At 39.3% G+C, this 20,858-nt stretch overlaps 1 protein-coding gene across 7 annotated transcripts in view; it reads left to right on the forward strand.

Moving 5' to 3' along the window:
• The window catches only part of L3MBTL3 (L3MBTL histone methyl-lysine binding protein 3), a 109,204-nt gene extending 88,747 nt beyond the window's left edge, over positions 1–20,457 (forward strand). For 6 of the 7 annotated variants that reach the window (XM_036248671.1, XM_036248673.1, XM_036248675.1 and 3 more), the window contains 4 exons: positions 2,871–2,950; positions 13,433–13,602; positions 13,807–13,869; positions 18,633–19,513. In XM_036248671.1, the coding sequence (XP_036104564.1) occupies positions 2,871–2,950; positions 13,433–13,602; positions 13,807–13,869; positions 18,633–18,776 (457 nt within the window). In that variant the 3' untranslated portion in view covers positions 18,777–19,513. Of the gene's footprint in view, positions 1–2,870; positions 2,951–13,432; positions 13,603–13,806; positions 13,870–18,632 lie in introns of all 7 variants that reach the window. The other variant, XM_036248674.1, reaches the window with a different exon arrangement.
• The last annotated feature ends 401 nt before the right edge of the window (positions 20,458–20,858 follow it).

Raw genomic sequence — 20,858 nt, forward strand, 5'->3', positions numbered from 1 at the left:
TTCTGACCTTATCAAAAGACAATTTGAAAATAAGATTATAGCACAAAAGGCACATTTTCTTTAACTTCATATAACAAGGATGTGTACTGTATTCTGGAAAAACACAAGGGCATGAAAACCAAATAATCAATGAATCTAATTATTCTCAGGTGTCGCTGAGACCTGGTACTGTACTTGCTCTGTAATTTGGGATTAGCCTCTCTAAGTTTCAGTGGATGTAATAGAACCTTCTTCCAGTGATGGTCATGAAATATTGTCAATGTAAAATCTCAGCTAGTTTGGGGTTCATAGTATGTTAGAAGTGTTAACTTTTCTTATCGGCTGCCTCCACATTTCTGGATGTACTTGATTGGGATTCTCTTCACTTCATTGGTTCTGTTCACCCATGTATTTCATGTTGCCTGTTCTGATAGACGGCTCAGATTCACCCCCTTCCAGCTCCAGCTAAGGAAACATCAAGTAGAACCTCAAGGTGCTTAAACCAATTTTAATTTTAAGGAATTAGCAGAATTAATATATTAACTGGAAGAAACCGTTTAGTATATGTTTTTTACAGAGTCCTTTATTTTAATTGTGTTTGGTAAAAATAAATATCCATGTTTATATATTCCTGCATTTATATGGGCTCAATTTAATGAAATATCATGAGTTAAAGTAGGGAAAGTAAAGATAGAACATGCTTCAGTAATGAAGCAATGTAAATATAAGAGCCTATAGCCTTCATTTTGCTTTTCTTTGGGGATAGATTATTGCAGATCCAGGCATGAAGAAACTTTTTGGATCAAAGACCTGATTTTCCTTTTCAGTCTCTTCCTTCCTAGAAAATAGTTCTTCTTTTTCTTACATTTCATAAAATAACTCACTGCATTGTATTTGGGCATAAGAATACAAAAGAACTTTCCTCATACTTAATCTTACACTTTTTTAAAATAAATGTTACTTTAAAGGAATAATAAGCTTTATTAAAACCACAAAAATGTAACTTAATTATCAGTGGACAATTCTGATCATAAAACTACAGAAAAAATTCTAAGACTCTTTTACCCTTTGGTCTTAGTTTGTCTTTTTTCTTTTTTTAACACACCATTAAAGCTTTTAGAAAATCTTTAATAACTAATTGGGTATTTATATTCTTTGATAAGTTCCAATTTAAAGTTATATTATGGTATATGATTATTTCTAGTAAATATTAATACAGCCATCCAAAAACAACTAGTTTTCATTGGCTGCGATATACTGGGACAGATTTGTGGACTCCAAGAATAAAATTTCCAATTCAATATAAAACAAGTTCACAAGATCACATAAACTAATTTTAGCATAGTGAACTGATTTTAGCATTGTTTTTACAAAGAAGACTGTTATCTGTTATAATCTCAAGTAATGTTCTTTCTCCAATTATCAATGATTTTCTTGTATTTGTTTTTACCATACCTCCAACTTTCTTTCTGTAGAGTCAGAGCCTTCATAATCATTTAATTGATTTCTCTTGGGGAAAAAAAAATTTTTATTGCATAATAGTATTCTTCAGCAATTGTTTTTAGTATGAACTAAGCCAGGGAGCTCAGGTTTCAATGAAAATTCAGGTGTCCCTGGACACACTGTTTGTAAGAAGCGAACATTTATTGCATGCTTACTGTGTGAGCATCTTGTGTTAAATTTTTCTTCCAAATGGAGGATAAATTAGTGCCTTTATAATGAAGACTATAAAACTCCTTTATATTATGTTGGAATATTTGGTTTCAAGTGTATTTGCCCTTTTCTTAAAATTTACTTAGGGTATATTTGTAAAGGTAACCCCATCTATGAAACAATAGAACATTATGAGTACAGGGTATTATAAAGCACTAAGGTGTGTAGGTCAGCACTGTAACCTGGAAAGTCCCAGGAAATTGCAAAGTGGAGTTTATTTTGACCTCTGAGAGTAGAATAGATTAGGTTGAAAAATGTTAAATATCTGAAATTTAACTTTAAAAGAAAATATAATTAACTTGTGCCTGGTCCAAAGCCATTTTGGTCCCTGACCAAAGAGTAAAGCTATGAAGTAAGATTGTAATAAGTCTGTTCCATTTTAGAGCATCCTTGTCGTGTTTAGATTAGCATTCGATCATTCCTGGCCAGAAAGAGGTGGACCGTCAGCCTCTGAATTTGACCTGATTAAGTAGGCAAAGCTTCCTAGAATTGAGTTTGACTCTCCTGAGCCAGTCTCAGCCTCAACCCCAGATCCCGGAGCTGAGTGGTATATGATGAAGTGATTAAGTGCTATGGAAGTTCAAAGCATTTTCTTTCATTAAATTGTCTCACCAAACAGTACAAGTGAAATTCCTCATGAATATATGTCTCAATATGAAGTTGAATTATTCAATAGCCACATTTCCCAGAATAATTTATCTTACTGCCATTCTTAGCTTTATATTTATTTTCTGAACAACAAATGAAAATTGATCATGAAGAAATGGACTTTTAGATGTTATTGGCATTAATTGCTTAGTGGAACTAAAAATTATTTATACCAGTTTAGGGGTACCATTTGTTTTCAAAGGGAAAACAGAAAAACATCTGTAACAAAAATAAATTTTAGAAAAATAAAAAAGAAAAAAACCAATAAAAACATATTTTTTAAAAACGGAAAAAAAGAAGGACTTCCGCAGGGAACAGCACCCCAGAGTTCCATCCTTGCCCACACTCAGGTCCATATTTGTACACCCTGCAAACATTGTTATCCAAATGCAAGATATTGAATGAAATTAGTTACTTAGGAAAAAGAAAAGAAAGATAGTTGCTGAGGTGCAGCACTGAACCAGTTTTTTAAGATGCTTCTATTACAAAATATTGAAATGTCTGTGTTTTGTTTTATTTTATTTTTTCAGAGACCAGCATGCTGATGATGTCAAAGAAGACTTTGAAGAGAGAACAGAAAATGAAGTGAGGACGTCACATGAAGCCAGAGGTAGCCATAGTAATCACATATTATGGATGGGTAGTACTAATCAAAACTGAACTGGATGTGGCAGTCACTTTTATATGAAAGATAAACTTCATTTGTTTGGTTGGTTCCATTATCACAGGCAGTAAAGGTAAATACAGTATGTAATTCATAATTGTATGGATTGACCTGTGACCTATATTCACAGTCTGTCAATATGTACTACATTATATATAAAGTTTGGGTAAGACATTCTGTTCGGTCCTTGCGACACGTTTTCTTTGGTATCGTTGATGTCGCTCACTTCGCATATTTTAAACTCATCTAAGGATGTGATTGAAATCCAAATAGAAGTTATATGGTTCCTAATCTAATACCGCCAATGAAAAGAAAATTACTTGAGTGTTTTAAGCTGTCCTGGAGAAAGTAATGGTTCTTTACATCTTTGCTAAAAAAACACTACAGTGGTTTAGCTAAGCAATGAAGTCATAATGACTACTAGTCATAGTATAGATGGTATTTATAATTTATATGTAGCTATATAATTATTATTTATTTTTATTAGAAAATGTTGACCTGATTAGGATGTTAATGGTTGTCCCAGGGGACTTTGCTTTTCATATGCATGTTTTGGTTCAGATTATCATACAAGATTTGAGAATGGCACCTAGTGGCTCTTCACCTGCAGTGACTGGTCTCATAAAGCAGTAATTTACATTAATTTAAAAGTTCTATCCATTGCTTTCTTCAGCATGTTTCATGACATTTAACGTAGCACTGCATACAAACCCTACCGATGGCCAGGATTCGAATTCCTGCCCTGCCACCTGCTGGCTGTGTAATCCTGGCCATTTCACTGCACACCTCTCAGTGCTTCTGTTTCCTTACCTATCCAGAAGGATGATGATGGTGACTCCTCATGGAGTTGCTGTGGGGATTATGTGCAGCAACATTTGTAACTTGTTTAGAACAATGCCTGGTACCTAGGCAGTGCTGCGCAAGTATGTGGTCATTTTAAATGTTTCAGGTATTTGGAAAAGAAGAACCACCTTTAATTTATGAAGGTTTATCATCAGGGTACATTGGATTGTTAGATAAAGGCTTCATCCTGTCTTTGTGAATGGTGGTTTGGATCGTAGCCTTTGCTCCCATCCCAGCTCTACCACTTGCTAGGGTGTGGTTGGCTCTGGGCAAAGTGTCCTCCTCTGTAGAGTTAACGTAGTAATAGTACCTGCATCATTGGATTGTCATAAGAATTAGATGCACCAGTGGCTGAAGTATTAACTGCAAGTAGTGGTAGTAGCATTGTGGAATAAGTGTTTATCCAATGGAATTGACTGATTATTGACAGTTCAGATAGATATATAGTGAAATCTTCTAGACTCTGAACTTTTTTATTTTATATTTCATTAGCTTCTTTATAGTTGGATTACCTTTTTATTATATTTTATCAAACTATAGTTGATATACAGCATACTAGATTCAGGTGTACAACACAGTAACCTACCACTTGTATACACCTTACGAAGTGATCACCACTGTAAGTCTAGTAACCATCTGTCACTGTACAAAGTTATTCCGATATTATTGACTGTATTTCCTATTCTGTACATTACATCTCTGTGACTTATTTATTTTGTAACCCAATCCTCTTCTCCTTTTTCACCCTTGTCTCTGCTGCCCTTCCTTTCAGAAACCATCAGTTTGCCCTCTGTATTCAGGGAGACTTTGAACTTTTCGAGGGAGTAATAATTTGCTAACTTTTTCAGCATCAATTTCTGACTTGGTGATCTATTTAACTTTTATTTGCTGAGCTGATTTTGATCTTTTTTTTTTTCTGAAAATATTCTATTTAATGGAGAATTTTGGGTTTATTAACGTATGATTTGAAAGGTATTCTTTTTTTGTGGTAATTTTATCTTTTCAAGCTTTGTATATTTTTTTCTATTTTTCTTGATTCAGATTGCCTGAGTTTTGTTTTATTATTCTTTTTTTTTCTTTTTCTATTATAGAAACAGTGGTAGGATTAATATATAATTCTTAATTATTTATTTCACCTACAAATCTATAGTTCAATGTGCATAATTTACTACCTTGTTGTATACTAGTGAAAGGGAACTGCATTAAATAAGTTGCTTGGAGAATTTTCTAAGTGAGACTTACCTATTAAAATCTCATCCGGTTTTAGTCTCCTAAAGTGAGTTTGGTTACCTTCTTTTTTTCAGATTCTTGAAATATTTTGTACAACACTCAAAAATTAATTTTATCTGTAGTTTGTGTTACGATTTTCAGCATTCATTTAACTTCTTTCTTAGCTTTAGAGTTCCTGTGGGGTTTTTTTGAAAATTTTGTAGTCTTATTTTGTATGAAAAAGTTTTAGGTGTCACTTTCTGACTTGACCATATAATAGTCTGTTGGTTGTCTGTCCCTGGACCCTATGAACCTTTGGTCCAAAATGAGTTCATATGGTGTCTAAGGGCGCTTACATCTTGGTGATACTGGGGATCGCTCAGATCCAGTCCACGGAGGGAGGTGTTCAGTTCTGACTGTGCCCCTGCCTCTCAGAGCCATGACCTCATGTCTCGGATTGGGCTCTCTGGATAAACAGCACTGAGGGTGTGGGTGCAGGGTTATTAGTGGCAACTCATGGGGACAGTGCCTGAGAAGGTGCGCGCAGCAGGACGGGCAAGAGGAGAAGGTGAGCTGTGGTGTAGTTAGAGGCCTCTGTCGAGCCCGTGAGGAGCTCCGGGTGAGACTTCACAGTTGCCCTGTGTTAAGGCAAGAGAAGCAGGCTTTCAAATCTCCGCATTGAGAATGTATTTTAGTTCTGATGGGCAGTTTGGTGACACAGTATTCACTACATCCAGCCAGTTGTTGGGTCTTGATTTTCCTTTAAGAAGAGTAAAACTGAACTGAGGAGCAAACTGAACATCCTTTCACAGATGTGAGTTAGGCCTGGCCGATTCACTGTCATCTTTTTGTTTCAAACAATGAGCCTGACTCCAAATTCACTCGTTTGTCATTGTTTTGTTGGAGATCTCATGAGCTCTCGATTTTTTTTAGACCCAGGCCTTTTTTTTAAATCCTCACTCGAGGACATGTTTTTGCAGTTCTCTTCAGATAGAGCAGGAGGGACAAGGAAGGGAGAGAGAGAGAGAGAAACATGGATGTGAAAGGGACACATCGACCGGTTGCCACCCGCACAACCCCAACCAGGGCCAGGGACAAACTGCAACCGAGGTACGTGCCCTTAGCGGGAACCTGGTCTCTGGTCTGCGGGCCGATATTCTAACCGCTGAGCCAAACCAGCCAGGGCTAGACCCAGGCCCTTTTTAAATCAGAAAACTTCCTTCAGTTAAAATTTTTATTATTACTTTTCTGTTTGTTCTTCTCTCTCTCTTTCTTTTTTTTTTTTTGACTGGTAATACCTATTATTCTTGGGTTAGATCCAAGGGATGATACTCAGAATATTTAACAATTGATTTGGCAGCCAGCATTGCACAGGAAAGTTAAAACAAACACTGTTCTTCATTCTGGAGAATTCACAAGCTGCCAGCAGAACCATGGTTACCCTCGGCCGCTGGGTCCTGGGGAAGTCCTACAAGGGCGACACTGAACAACTAGTCCTTTTGGGATGTTCTAGATGCATTTCTCAAGTTGAAACATCTTACTCAGCCTCTTGCTCTGTTCACTACCTTTAACATGAATTTTTACAGTGGTGGTTTGTACCTTTCGGTAATTTCCTACATTAGTTTGTTCTTCAGATTTACACTCTTATATTCCTGGGAAAGGTATAGTTTTGTTTTCTCTCTCATGGAAGCATTCTCTGTCCAGGGTGGCTGATATACAGAAAGTTGAATTCCGTTTTGTAATGTACTAGTTCCTCACTTGAAAAATCAGGCTTCCTTTTTGCCTCCGTAGGAGTTGGTTGCTTTTTTTTGGTTGTTACCCTTGAAATGATCTTCAAATATCTTTCATGCCTAAGTATCTTGGAGCTAATTTTGTCTACATTTTTTTGATGCTCTGATCCATTTATTTTACCCAATCACTGTTATTGTTCATCCTTTTATATTTAGTCACCAGTTAGTAACTCTCATTAATTTTTTTTTTTTTTTTAGTTGACAGATGTAGCCCATTTCTTCTGGCTTTTTCCTACATTAAGAGCATATTTTATAGACTCATGGAATGTTAACCTCAAAGTGTTATTGATCGAATCCTTTTCATTTTCGCCTTTGTATACCCAATACACTTTCAGCGATGGGCCTTTCTTTCAAGGCAGGAATAATTTCTTCCATTTGCTGAGTCTTTATGTCAGACACTGGGATAAGCATTTTTAAAATAGTATGTCATTTTTACAGCTGTCTTGGCTACACTGATTTAGCCAAGATTACAGAGCTGGCCAGTGCGAGAGCAGGGATTCGAATCCAGCTGTATCAGACTCTTGAACTCATCCTCTTGACATGACCCTGTGTTAGGAGGGAAGATCCAGGGGCACTTTCTGCTGCTGCCTCACCTCACCGTGTGCTGCGAGCACGGCAGACCTCGGCTCTCTCCCCCGGGGATACTACCGCGCAGCATTGTCTGGAAACTAAAATGAAACAAGGTCGTTAGACGTTCTGGTCTCATTTCTGTCACTGGCTCAAAGGAACGGCCGTGGGTCATGACAAGAGGTCAGTGATATCCCATGCCGTGGCTAATTGATTTAGAATTGCTCAGACTTGGAGAAAGGAAGCAGGGTGAGCTCGGAGTCTGGATGTAGCAGAGCACATGATGATAACTTCTTCTCTGAGATGTGTCCTGTTTGGTCAGCCTACCGTGCAGTGCTTCTGCCGGTTCCCAGAGCTAACTGTCTGGAGGAAGCAGGTTCTCAGCCTCCGTGGTGGTGAGGACATCTCTTTCTACTGAGTCTTCATGTTTGGTTTAGATGGTGTTTCTTGTACTGAAGGCTTGTTGTCTTGATTCTACATGAAACATTGGGGAATTTTTCTTTCAGGATCTCCTCTATCAGAAATGTCTGGTTGTAAGGGTTAATCTTCCACTTTGCTTTTTCCTAACTCTGAGCTAAACAAGAATTTTAATATCTGGACTGTCAATCAGAATTGAGAGATGACGTGGTAGGCAAGTTTGTTTTTGAAAATTTCTACTGTGGATAAAAGTCTGCAAGGATATGCTGTATGGACGTAGTCTTCCACAGTTTCTCGTGCATTGTAAGTGCTGAGTACATAATTGCAGATGAACGACTTCCACGTAGTAAGTAGCAATTGGAAATAGAGGCAGGCCTCTGCTGTCCTTCCTCCAAATACCAATATAAGAAAAATATTCTCATTTGACAATTGTGTAGAGAGATGAAATAGCAGTAAAACCATCAAAGATCCACACATTTCTCTTAACACTGTCCTCACTTAATAATTTCTTGCTTCTGATATTAAAGAAGCTCAGCAATTAATGAGATTTTAATTCCAAAAAATGCATTAAATTACTTTCCAGGTCATTAAAGTGAGGCTTCCTTTTTTGGTTGTTGTTATTACTTTTGAGTAATAATAAGTAGTTTAATATCAGTTCCTGGTTTTCTATAAGTTTTATTAAAATAATACATGTATATTATAAAATAATTTGCAAATACAGAAAGTTAAAAAGAAGAAAATCAAAATTACCTGTAATTTATTTTCTCAGGTACCATTGTCTGAATTTTGGTATTTATATATGAAATATATAAACATTCTAACCTATAGTATTTAAACTACATAGTACCATAAGAATTTTTATAAATACTTATACTAATTACAAAATAATATTAAATAATGCCTCTATGGATGGGTATAGTATAATTTAATGGAGCAATCTATACTGGTTTTCTACACTAGCTGTTTCCTATCTCTCACTATTATAAGTGCTATTGCCCTAAACCTTAGTAGTGATTAGAATTAGGGGTGTGTGTGTGTGTGTGCGTGTGTGACATAACATACATGTAAGTGGCTTAGCAGAGTTTATTTCTCACATAGAGGACATTTAGAAGTAGGTGCTTTAAAACTTAATGGTGCTCAGCAGTATCAGGAAATCAGGTTCTACCTGCCTTGTTGCTCTGCCTTGCAGCGTCTATTCCCAAGGCCATATTTTGGTCAGAGGTGGTTCTGGAGCACTGGCCATTTGATTAGAATTCTACCCAGTAAGAAGGGAGGATCAGGGTGAGGGAGTGGTGGTGGGCACTTGAAGTGCTCTCACCCTTTAAGGGTACTTCTAAGATGTTACAAGTACCTCTTCTGCTAGTATCCCTTTAGTCATATGGCCACATCCCGCTGCAAGAGAGGCTGGAACATGTCGTCTTCATTCTGGATACAGTTATGTGCCTAGCAGAGAACGGTGACGTTCTTATAGGTGATTGTAAGCATTCATGCTGAATTAATTCCTTAAGATGAACTGCTAGACAGGAAATGGATGAGTCAAATATAATTAACTTGGAGGAACCTATTTCGCGAGAGAAAAGACTTTGGCCAAAGCTTTTTCAGACTTGTAGTGTTTTGTAGTTACTTTAGCATGACGATGATAAGAATGGGAAACATTGTATCTCATTGGAAGGTGCAGTCTGATCCCTCCAGAGCATTCTGCCGCTCCCGATGGTGGTATGCAGATGCAGGTCCTGGACAGGGAGTGCGTGTTTAAAAATCGGATGTAAAACAGATCCCAGCCGTACAGTTCCCATGTAATACAGCCAGGGACCTTGGTGATACTGTGTCCTAAGACTAAACTATTCTCCAGCTGGCCCTGGTCTGCTTTCTACCTGGATTTTGTTTTTCAAATTTGGCATAACAGTTTTTTCTTTCACTTCTTTTCTTTCTTTTTTTTTTTAATCCTCACCCGAGGACATTTTTCCATTTTTTGTTCAGATAGAGTGGGAGGGAGAGAGAGGAACAGAGAGAGAGAGAGAAACATCGATGTGAAAGGGACACATCGAGTGGCTGCCACCCGCACGACCGACCAGGGTCGGGGACAAACTGCAACCGAGGTACATGCCCTTAGCGGGAACCGAACCTGGGTCTCTCAGGACCGCAGGCCGATGCTCTAACCGCTGAGCCAAACAGGCCAGGGCTCACTTCTTTTCTAATAAAACATTCTGATCCTTATCCCTCCTGTGGATGACCTGAAAGTCTGCAGTGTCTGTCTCTCTCATGCATATGTATGTATTTCAATAATAAAAAAAAATTTTTAAAGAAAAAATAGTGATTATTTGATGGAATATAAGTCTGAGTAGATTGATATGTTTATATGAATGTTATGGCTTTTCTCTGCACTGTGCTGTTTCTCATCATGATGCACTATAAGGTTTCTCTTATATTTGTGTTGTCACTTTTGAGGAGGGTACCTTCACTTCTACAGATAAAATGTATCAATTGTTGGAACAACAATCAGGAAGAATTAAAATTCCTACTACACGGTAATTCTAGTCATTCTCAGTTAACCTAAAATATGTATACCAAATTTGCTTAAGCATTTCTGTCCTAATATATTTTCCTAGCACACTAGAATAAAAACATTTTTTGCAAAAAGAAAAAAATACTACAGAAAGATCTTTTTTATTGGAGAGAGGGGGACATTGATGGTCATACTTTTTTAAAAGCCATTTCAAAAAAATTTTAGTATCGTCTTTATTTTTGTTGAGAATGTTCCTTTCTTCTGTCCCTCCTTCCTTCACTCCCTCGGGTTACAGAAATGCATATTCCTGATGGTCGTAAAACACTAAGTCATTTAGGTAGTTTTAGGCAAAGTAAAACATTTCTTGATAATATTTCATCTTTGTGAGGATTAGAACTAGACCTGTAACAACTAGACCTGGAAATCACTGCAGTCATTTCCATGTACAATGATACAGAACTGAGTGAACTAAAGAAATATGGAGGCAGAAACCTGAAACCAAATGGGAATAGGGAGAAAAAAGTTTGATGGTGTACCGTCAATAAATGTTCATTTCAGGAAACTTCAAAAAGTATGATCAACTCCTTAAAAAGTATAATCTTCATGCAGGTCAGTTGTTGGAGAGGGGGGGTAAGAAATATGGCCCCAGAAACATCTCGCAGAACAAAAGGCTTTGTCTTCTGAAGCACGTTCAGACTTACTCTTCCTTACGCTTGGCACTGAACCAGCTACTTGAGCCAAAGTTTACTTGCATTTATTTTGATTTATATCACATGTTAAAATAAAAATCTGGCATCACATTTCTGTGCAATTCAGGGAATCAAATACGCATTCGCGCAAATGAAGTTTTTTTTTCTTTATTCCTTGGGATTGGGATCTACCTAACACTTGGCTTTCCAAAGAGGTGGCATGTTCTGTGGCTGCTAAATATTGCATTTGCTCCATTTGTCAGAAAATAATACTGGCCTTAGGGCATCAGGCAGCACGAAAGAATCAGCAAAAGGAAGGAGAGTCTGAAAGTGAACTGTGAATAAATAATACAGGAAAGAGAATAAAAGTAGAACGGAGCTAGAATGAAGTGCAAGGGGCCAATGTTAATGGAGTACAGACAGACACATTATAGTGTGTGGCTTTGGAAGAGACTGACAGCTGTGTGGCAAGCAACTGGAATATAAGTCACAAAGTAAGCTCTACCGTTCTCTAGTGTGGAATTGGACATCTTACCATGTCATATAAGTGCGTCTCTTGAAAGATGTACAAATATTGTACTTCAAATAATTGCTAAACTCTTGGGAATATCTGAAATTAAGGGATATTTTTAAGTCACCCCATATTTATGCTGAACAAAAACATCTTGTTTAGATGTTTTCCCATTTAAAAAGAATAATAAAAACAAACTGGGACAGGTTTATATATCTGGCTCAGAAAAGATATTCAGTAAAACAGGATGAGAACTTAAAACCAACTATATGATTCGTTGAATGGACCATGATGGATTTTTAAAAAACATTTGAAGAATTGACATGTTTCGTGCAGAGCAGATATATTTTTCTGTATGAACTCACTCAGGTAGAACCAGAACCAGTGGGTGTTAGCTCCAAACAGATAGATTTTTTTTTTTTTTAATTCAGCATGGTGACTTTGTAACATTCAGAGCAATTCAAAATTTAGATTAGGCTTGTTTAAGATAAAAGTTATAAAAGAACCACAGTAGAACAGTAGGAAATAATTTTTTAAAAACTGTACAACAGAAAACATCACATACATAGGAATACATTTAACAAAAGATGATCATAAAAATGTTAACACATTAAAGAAGACCCCGAGAAATGGAGTGGTACAGCTTGTTCTTGAACTGGGAGACTTAATATTATGAAGATGTTATTCCTCACCAAATTGATCTATATTTAGTAATAATTTTAATATAAATCCTAGCTTTTTTTTTTTACAAGCTGATCCTAAAATGTATATGGAAATGCAAAGGTGTAAGGATAGTCAAGACGACCTTGAAGAAGACCCAGATCCCAGAACTCAGTATACTTGTAAAGCGATAGTAATTAAATCTGTGGGTTGGTGTAAAGAGACCGTGGAGCAGAACAGAAAATCTGGGAAGAAGTCAGGGAGGAGTGTGATGGGCTGGAAGAGAACACAAGGTCTGGGTGTGCTGCACTGTGGTTTCTTGTTCTGGGCACTCACTCTGTGAACGTTCTTTGAACTGAATACTTACGATTTGTGGACCTTTCTGTAAATCTTAACTCTTCAAGGAAAAGACCTTAAGATATTCTCAGAGATCCAAAAGCCTTTGGTAACCATTTGGCAAAGATTTGTGCTGGAACTGAATGGTCATGGGCTGAGCTGGCGTGGTGGGGAGGGCATATGTGGGAAGGCTTTAAGTAAGTAGTTTCCAGAAAAGATTTCCATTCTAGAGGATCTTAGGAGACCATTATTGACAGACTCTGACTCTCAAGGACATAAAATCATTTGCTAAAAAATAGCTGTCTTAGGAGAGCATTAGTAAACTAGACCTAGCAGATAAATAGACTATTCTGTAGTTTAATTTTAATCACAAATGAAGAATGCTATTTGCCCTTCTGTTATTTGTATTGCAATAATTTCATTTCCTATTTTGAAAAAAAAAAAGTTTTGTTGGCTATTTAAAAAGTCAATGTGATTAAAATGGAAAGAACAAACCGGGGCTGAGATAGAAGAGAACAGGGAATAAAGACAGTGGCGGGACTTGAGCTTCCAGAGCTGCAAGGGAAACACACGCTCTTGTAAGGGGAGGGCTTCCTTTGCCACTGGCTCTGGGCAGATTTCCTACGGGAAACACTGACTGATACAATGACACACGTCTTCAGTGGGTGATGCAGTAAACGTGTGAGTTGAATTTATAGGTGTGTCTTACAGTCACCTTCAGTTGACCTTCAGTAAAGACAGAGGAGAGTCTGATTATTCAAGGACTATCATGTTGAAAGGAACCAATGATTTAACTGGAACCCCCACCTCCCAGCTCATTATCTGGGGGAGATGCATGACCTTTGGGCCTCTCTTTTGCTGCTTTTCAGAGAGTGATTTCCCATCTGTTTCCATCGACAGGTGCCCGGGAAGAACCTAGTGTACAGCAGGCACAGCGTCGGTCGGCTGTCTTTCTGTCCTTTAAGCCCCCAATTCCATGCCTGCCTTTGCGCTGGGAGCAGCAGAGCAAACTTCTGCCGACTGTCGCGGGAATCCCTGCCAGTAAAGTTTCCAAGTGGAGCACGGATGAGGTGCGTTTTATTTTCCTCGTCTGCTGCTGACTTAAGGAAGGAGCACAATGAATGATGGGGGGGAGGGGTAGTCATTTTCTCTGAAAGATAAGAAATTATTCTGAGAGAAACAACTAAAACATACACGTCAAACATTTTGAACCTGTTTGAGCTTTTAGATTCTGGCTTCTTTTTAAACTAGGATTTTGATCTTATTTTTGACAGGTCTCAGAATTCATACAGAGCTTACCTGGGTGTGAAGAACATGGAAAGGTATTTAAAGATGAAGTAAGTGTCCCACTAATCTGTGGTGTGCAGCTTAACAGATCAGAGCATGACTTGCAGGGGGGGGGGGGGGTTTGCATTGGCAGAGGACGAAACAGATGGGTTATGCTGAAATTGGCCATTCGCTAGATAGTTGTCTAACAAGCAGCATTAATCAGTTGTATAAAAATGTCTTTGTATAACATTAGATGGAAAGGAAATACTTGTACCACTTTATGATACCCCAAAGGAGTAGCATTAGACTCATTATTTTTTTAAGTGAGTACAAAACTTAACAACATGCATTTATATAGTTTATAGCACAGAAAGGAACCAGGAAAAAAATAACATTTTATTTTTAATACAAGGAAATTAGTTCCCATTATTTTACTTTCAAATATGATTTTAACAACACCAAGATTAACTGCATTGATGCTTATAATAAATACAGTTACCTTATTGCTAAAATAATCCTTTAGATCTTATATATGTCTCAGTAATGTTTATAATAACTGATATTCATTACAGTCTGCTGTTGGAAGATTGTTTTTTTAGTTGATAGGTGTTTTCATCTGCCTGTCCAGAGCTTCAGCATAAGGGGTAATTAATAATGCTATCACCTATATAGAGCATTAGAACAAGAAGGAATTTGGGTTCACTACACTAGAAGTAATGCTATTTTCAAGTGCAGCAAGAGACTCTTTTCACTAGAGACCTTTATAAATAAGCCATTTGCCTGTCAGCTCCTCCAAGCAGAACAGTCAATTATCACTCTGATCTTGGCTACCAGAAGGTAGAAGGAATACTTAATCTCAGAAGGCTTTCTCCAACATCTGCCGTCTACAGTAACAAGTGTATGCACCTTGTTTGCTCCTGTGTTTAGCCTCAGCTATTAAGATTCACACACTTTCAATTAAGAGCATTGCAAGAGTGTCAGGAGAGCTACGAATCCAGCCTCTGTTACTGTTGTCATTATCCTCTTAGATTCCTTGTATGTTTCAGATGGGTGCCTGTTAAAATGCATGCATCTGATTCTCAGTGTTTTTCTAATTTGTCTTATTTCAGAAATGTTTTATCTTCAGTCTAGTTGATCTTTAATTGGCAATTGTTTATATTTTGACTTTCTTTTCTTAATTCCTAAGTGTCTGTGGACTTTTCTCAGTTCATTTCCATCCCTGAACAGACTTAGACTGCAGAGAGCTCTGTTCTTTCTTTGAAAGAATTGCATAGTTGTTACCTTTCAAACTGATTTAAAAGAAAAAGAAAACATTTAAAAAATAAATTTATAGTACATTTGTTTTATAAATGCTATTTTCAGTTCTGTTAACATCTAGAGAATGTATCTGCATTTGCTCTGTTATTTAGTTTAAGTAAGAGTCAAATTCAAGTTCAAATGATACATTATTTCTTTGAATGAGATTTTTCTCCATGATGTATGATCTCTGGAGACTCTCAGGCTCCCGTTGTCCTGAGAGCCAGATCCTCCTTGTATGGAGCGAGACAGGATGTTCACTATCACGCTTGTCACTCAGACGTTCATTCATCCTGTGGACTCTTGTTAAGTTTCTTCCATGTCAGTGCTACTCCACGTAGTGCTCTGGTGAGAAGGTTGACTCGGGAGATAATAGGCTGCAGTCTTCCTCTCACACGTCTCACGTGGTCAGCAGGTGTTTTTAAGTTCTAGAGGTGAACCCTGAAACCAGGGTGTAGGTCCTCTCCACATGCAAAGACAGGTGTGAGAATGGGCTACCGTTTGAAACCATTCTTGACTTCTCTCTTTCTTACACACCTTATATCTGATCTCTCGACAGTCCTATTGGGTGTGTTTTAAAACCTAGGGATTCTGGCTGCCGCACGGCCTCCCCCACTGCCACCCTGGTCTGCGCCACCGCCAGCGCCCGCCTGGATTGAAGGACCCTCCTAACCGGTGGTGCTGCTTCTCGTTTTGCACCTCTGCCATCTTCCAGCAGAGCAGGGCGGTCCTGCTAAGGCCTGTCCGATCATGTCCCTCCTCCCACATATCCTCGTGGTAGTAAATCAGAGGAGAAGTCCAAGTCCTCACGAGGGCCTGCCTCAGACACCCCATTACCTCTCACGCCCCAGCCGCGTTTCTCCTCTGCCCCGGCTTACGCTGTGCGCACACTGGCCTCCTGCCGTTCCTGACTGTCCAGGCACACGCAGCCCTTCCCTCGCCTGGAATGTGTTCCTTGCGAGGTCCACGCGGCTCCCTCCCTCTGCTCACATGCCACCCGCCCCCGGCTCTGCCCTCCTGCCCCGCATCTCCTCACCTGCCGTTTCCCACAGCACTACCCCCTTTTACAAGTCACTCCTGCTAACGAATTGCTAATTAATTTGCTTGTGCATTATGTCTGTCTCCCACTACTAGGATGTAAACTTCATGAGGAGCTTTTCTTTGTTTACTCGCTTATTTTTGTCATCTGTTTCTTTCTTTGCTGTATGTCCAAGCTCAAGAAGAGTGTTTGGAACATACAAGACATGTAGTGAGTTTCTAATGAGCGAGTATACTCCTGTTTTTACGCTCTGAGAAGACATTCAGAGAGCATGTTGCTGTGTTGTGCCGAGTTAAAGCATTGGAAAGAACCTGCGTGCATGGTGGGAAGAGGAACAGCATGGGCGGGGGGCCCGAACTCCAGATCCTCCTTCTGGGTTTGGACCTTCAGCAACATACTGAATCTCTGCAGTTGGACCTCTCTGTGTGTTATAAAAGCAACAAACAAAAATAAACACTGGAGTACATTGCAGCGATCGCTGTTCTTAGAAAGTACTTTCTCAGTTGGGCTTGCTCCCTCCCAGTGAAGCCTGTCGTGTGGCCACGCAGCCTGTGCGCACGAGACTGGCACTGGCCCCACGTGATAGTTTTCCTCTCTTGTGTAAACATAACAATCTAGCAAAACTTGATTTCAGCCTCACTGTGCTCTGAACAGCCCTTTTCGTCCATCGTCTGTCAGGTTAAAGTCTTACATCGCCTCCGAGAGGGGACGCCTTAGAGCCCAGGGTTCTAATACAATGATTCTGACCTCGTAGTGAGCTCCTTGGGAACCGGCGTGGTAGCTGGTGTTTTCATCCCTGACTTAGAAGGTTTCTCTCAGATCACTGTTTTGCCACGGTCTGCCTTGGTTGAGTGAAGTGTCCGCAGATCTGCCTCTCCGTCTGGCCTTGCTTTATGAGAGGGCTGTCCTAGCACAAGCAGATGAGACCAGAGCAAACAGTCCAAAACACGGCGTCTCTCACACCTGCCGCGGAAACATCTCAGACGCAGAAGTTAGCGCGGGATGTCTTCCCTTCCCATTGAAGACAGCGGGCTCCTCCCTTACTGGAAAGTAGCAGACTTTTCCCACATAACTGGTAACTGAAGTGGTGTAAGATGACCAGTTCTGATTCAGTGGCTAGGCAGTTTAGAGTCACAGTTTTTTTTATTTTTGAGGCTAGAGGAAAATCTTAAGAAATAGCTCCTTCATTGTATCAGCCTTTATTTAGTGGACTGCTTACAGAATTTTAGTAGTAGTTTACTGGGACTGCTGTAACAAAATATCATAAGCCTGTAGCTTAAACAGCAGAAATGCGTTACTGCCCAGTTCTGGAGGCTAGGAGTGTGAAGAAGGCTGGAAGTCTGACAGGTGGGCTGCTCCGGGCCTCTGTGTGTGGGTTATGGAGGGTGCTCTTTGTCTTCACATCGTCTTCCCTCTGTGTGTGTCTGGCTCTGTGTCCAAATGTCCCGTTTTTATAAGGACACCCATCATCTTGGATCAGGAGCCCAGTCTAATCTAGTATGACCTCATCTTAACTAACTCCAACAGTAGTGACCCCATTTCCAAGTAAGATCACACTCTGAGACTGTTGGAGGTTAGGACTTCAACATAGGGATTTGGGAGGGACACAGTTCAACCCATAACAGTACATTGCTGTCAGTGTTTCCGGTGTTCTCTAAGGCAGAGGGCAAACATGTGATTTACTTTTTGTACAACGTGGGAAAACCGAAAGAGAAGTGAATTGATTTTTTTAAGAGCCGAAAGTCATATAAAAAGACTCCACTGCTTTGCTCTGCCCACTGAACTGGATGTCATCTTCACGGAGCTGTGTCTTTGAACCTCAAAGTACACTGTTCTGCAGGAGCACGGACTCTGGCTTAGAGGAGAAGTAGGTTCCCTGGTTACCCAAGTAGAGAGAGGAAGACCAGTGTGGAGTCTGCAGCTCTTACCACCCGTCTCATGTTCTTCCAGCTACACTGTTGCTTGTCCTTGTTACTAACTGCTTTTCTTTTGTAATAATCGTGGCCACTCTAGAGCTGTTACCATAATCTTTTCCTTCATGATGGAAGGCTGCTTTTAAAAAATTATTTGCATGTAGTTGATATATTTGCCTGAATTCCTTTGTGTGTAGCCACGAACATCCGTGTACCTATTTTCATCTCTAATGTTAGACGATAAAGCCTGTCCTGATAGGAACTGAATTTGAGGCTCCCACACTTTCCTACATTGTTCTTGAGTTAGCACCTCAGAGAAATCACTGGAAGGTATGGGCACCTTCCCTTTCCCTGTGAGCCCATTTCCCAGATGAATGAATGTTTACTTTGCTCCCAGTCCACACGTGGTGTGTTGTGGTTGATAGGAAAGATCCATTTATCAGGAAATGTTTGTACACAGGACGCCCGTCTGTGTCATGTTAGTGCTGCTGGGTGTGAGGCAGCTGGTAATTGAACCCTGAGTATTGCCCACAACACTCCACCCGATTAGTTCACAGTCTTTTGTCTTTTTCTCCCATTTCAGCAAATTGATGGAGAAGCATTTCTGCTTATGACGCAAACAGACATTGTTAAAATTATGAGCATTAAGCTGGGCCCTGCTCTCAAGATTTTCAATTCTATCCTGATGTTCAAGGCTGCGGAGAAGAACTCACACAACGAACTCTGAAGGTGGCGAGTTTGGAATACTGTCGGCTTTCTGCTTCAAAGCTCATGTTTTATTCAAAGCACAAGGACAGTTATAACTCCTAAGCGAGAAGTCTCCAAAACTCAAAGAGCAATGCGATTGGGTTATTTATATTCCTCCAGAGACAATATCTATGAATTCCTTTGAAAGTGCTTGAGCTTTTAACCAGGTACTGTCTAACAACAGTCATCGTTTGGTTCTGTTCACTGAGCTAAATTTATCTTTGTAAATCTTTTTGAGGCTGGGGGGTGGGAGGGAGAAGGGGGACTTCATTAATTATTTATGGATAACGGGAGGGGCAGAGTATGAATTTTTGGCATTTTGTAAACATTGATGAATTCTCTTTCATGTACACTGTTTCTTTTTGAATACTTTCAGGAATCTTTTTATATAATCAAATTTCAACCTAAACCAAAACAGTCAAAACCTGGCTGAGTGCAGCCAGTGGGGCGGTTGGTCATCTGTATCGTTAATTCTGTGCCATATTTTGAATTGCAACATTATGCTAAGTATGACTTTGCAAGTCATGATATTGCCTAACTGCTTGTCATCGTTTGTTGGGGCTGAATAGTTGTAAAAATTACTTTTCCTTAACTCTGTGTTTTTGCTTTTGCACGTATTATGAAATGTTAAACAAATTACTTTCACCAGCATCTTTACTATAATTACCAAAAACATGTATATAAATAATGGAATTGAAAAATAAAATATATACACATAAATAAATTAGGTGATGTATTTGAATGGCATCAGTCTCAAACAGCGTGATGCCCTGGGCGTTGGACTCTCGTGGAGTCCAATGACACCGTAGGATATGCAGTTACATGGGGGGGGGGGGGGTTGTAAGGATCTTAAGCTATTTATGAGATTATCTTGAGCTTCTCTGTAATCGTCATTGAGGTGCTTTTCAGAGATGGATGAAGAAGGGCTTGTTCTGTCCATAGAAACACTAATCCATGAAGAGCTATGTCTCAATCTTGCCCTGTCCTCCAAACCCAAAGGTTTTCTTCAGGGTTGGCTGAAGAGAATCAATGTTACTGAAAAGGCAAGTGTGAGGGAGCAACACCAGCAGACACTGAGATTCTAAACGCTCACAGGTCAGGGAGGCGACTTCCCAAAACAATCAAGAACCTTCGTTTCGGAGAGAGCCCTCTCTCAGCGGAACAGTTCGCCTCAGTATAGAAGCATATAAATGCACTTTAAACGAAAGCCCTTGATTACCTATAAAATGATAGCTGGTAGTGTTTCTTTTGCAAGAAGTGTTTTTTCTTTTCCAACCCAAAATGGTAAATTATTTTATCAGCCTTTGGATGTAATTTCTAATTTCAGGACTGAACACTTACTCAAGGTCTATTTTAAAAGTAGAAAGTAAGTTTGCAGCATGCTGTCTGAATTCTGGGGGAAGGCCCACCTGTCTTTAGTTGCTCTTATCTTTTCTGATGTAGAATTCCCTTTCCTGTCCCCGTTGGAGTCTGTTAGCAGTCTTTTGCATATGTCATCATTCCAGGTAAAAACAGGCAGTGTTCCATTCATTGCTTTGCATGAATCTGCTTAAACAAGTTTTTTGTTGTTAATTTTCATTTCCTTTTTTATGTTTTGTTCAGAATTTGTACATTCAAATTGCACTTGTTATATCGGACCTGAATGAAATAAAATCTTAATTGCAGATACTTTTTTTTACATATGTATGATTTTTAAGAAGGTTTGTCAAATAAGAGGGGCCAAGCGAATGAGAACAGGAGCTATGTCCAACAGGAGGGTACCACCTGGGCGTTCACTAGCTGTGTAAAGATTCTGCAGGATTCAGAATTGTAATGAGATTATGTCCCAGATGATGTGAAGAGCGACGAAGGAAATATTCAAAAATTACATTTATGCATAGCCCCTGGACGCGGACAATGGTGTGGGGAAAGCAGGGGGTGGGGCGGGGCTCGTTGGAGGGGGACAGAGGGGAGAAAACCAGGGATGTCTGCAATACTGCCAACAATAAAAACATGACATTGTTGTCAAGTAGGATTCACACCCATTGGGGATTTCTCCTTTCTGATTTTAAACATATATAAA

This window comes from Molossus molossus, unplaced genomic scaffold (genome assembly GCF_014108415.1).
Source record: "Molossus molossus isolate mMolMol1 unplaced genomic scaffold, mMolMol1.p scaffold_m16_p_8, whole genome shotgun sequence".
In the NCBI taxonomy this organism is placed as follows: Eukaryota; Metazoa; Chordata; class Mammalia; order Chiroptera; family Molossidae; genus Molossus; species Molossus molossus.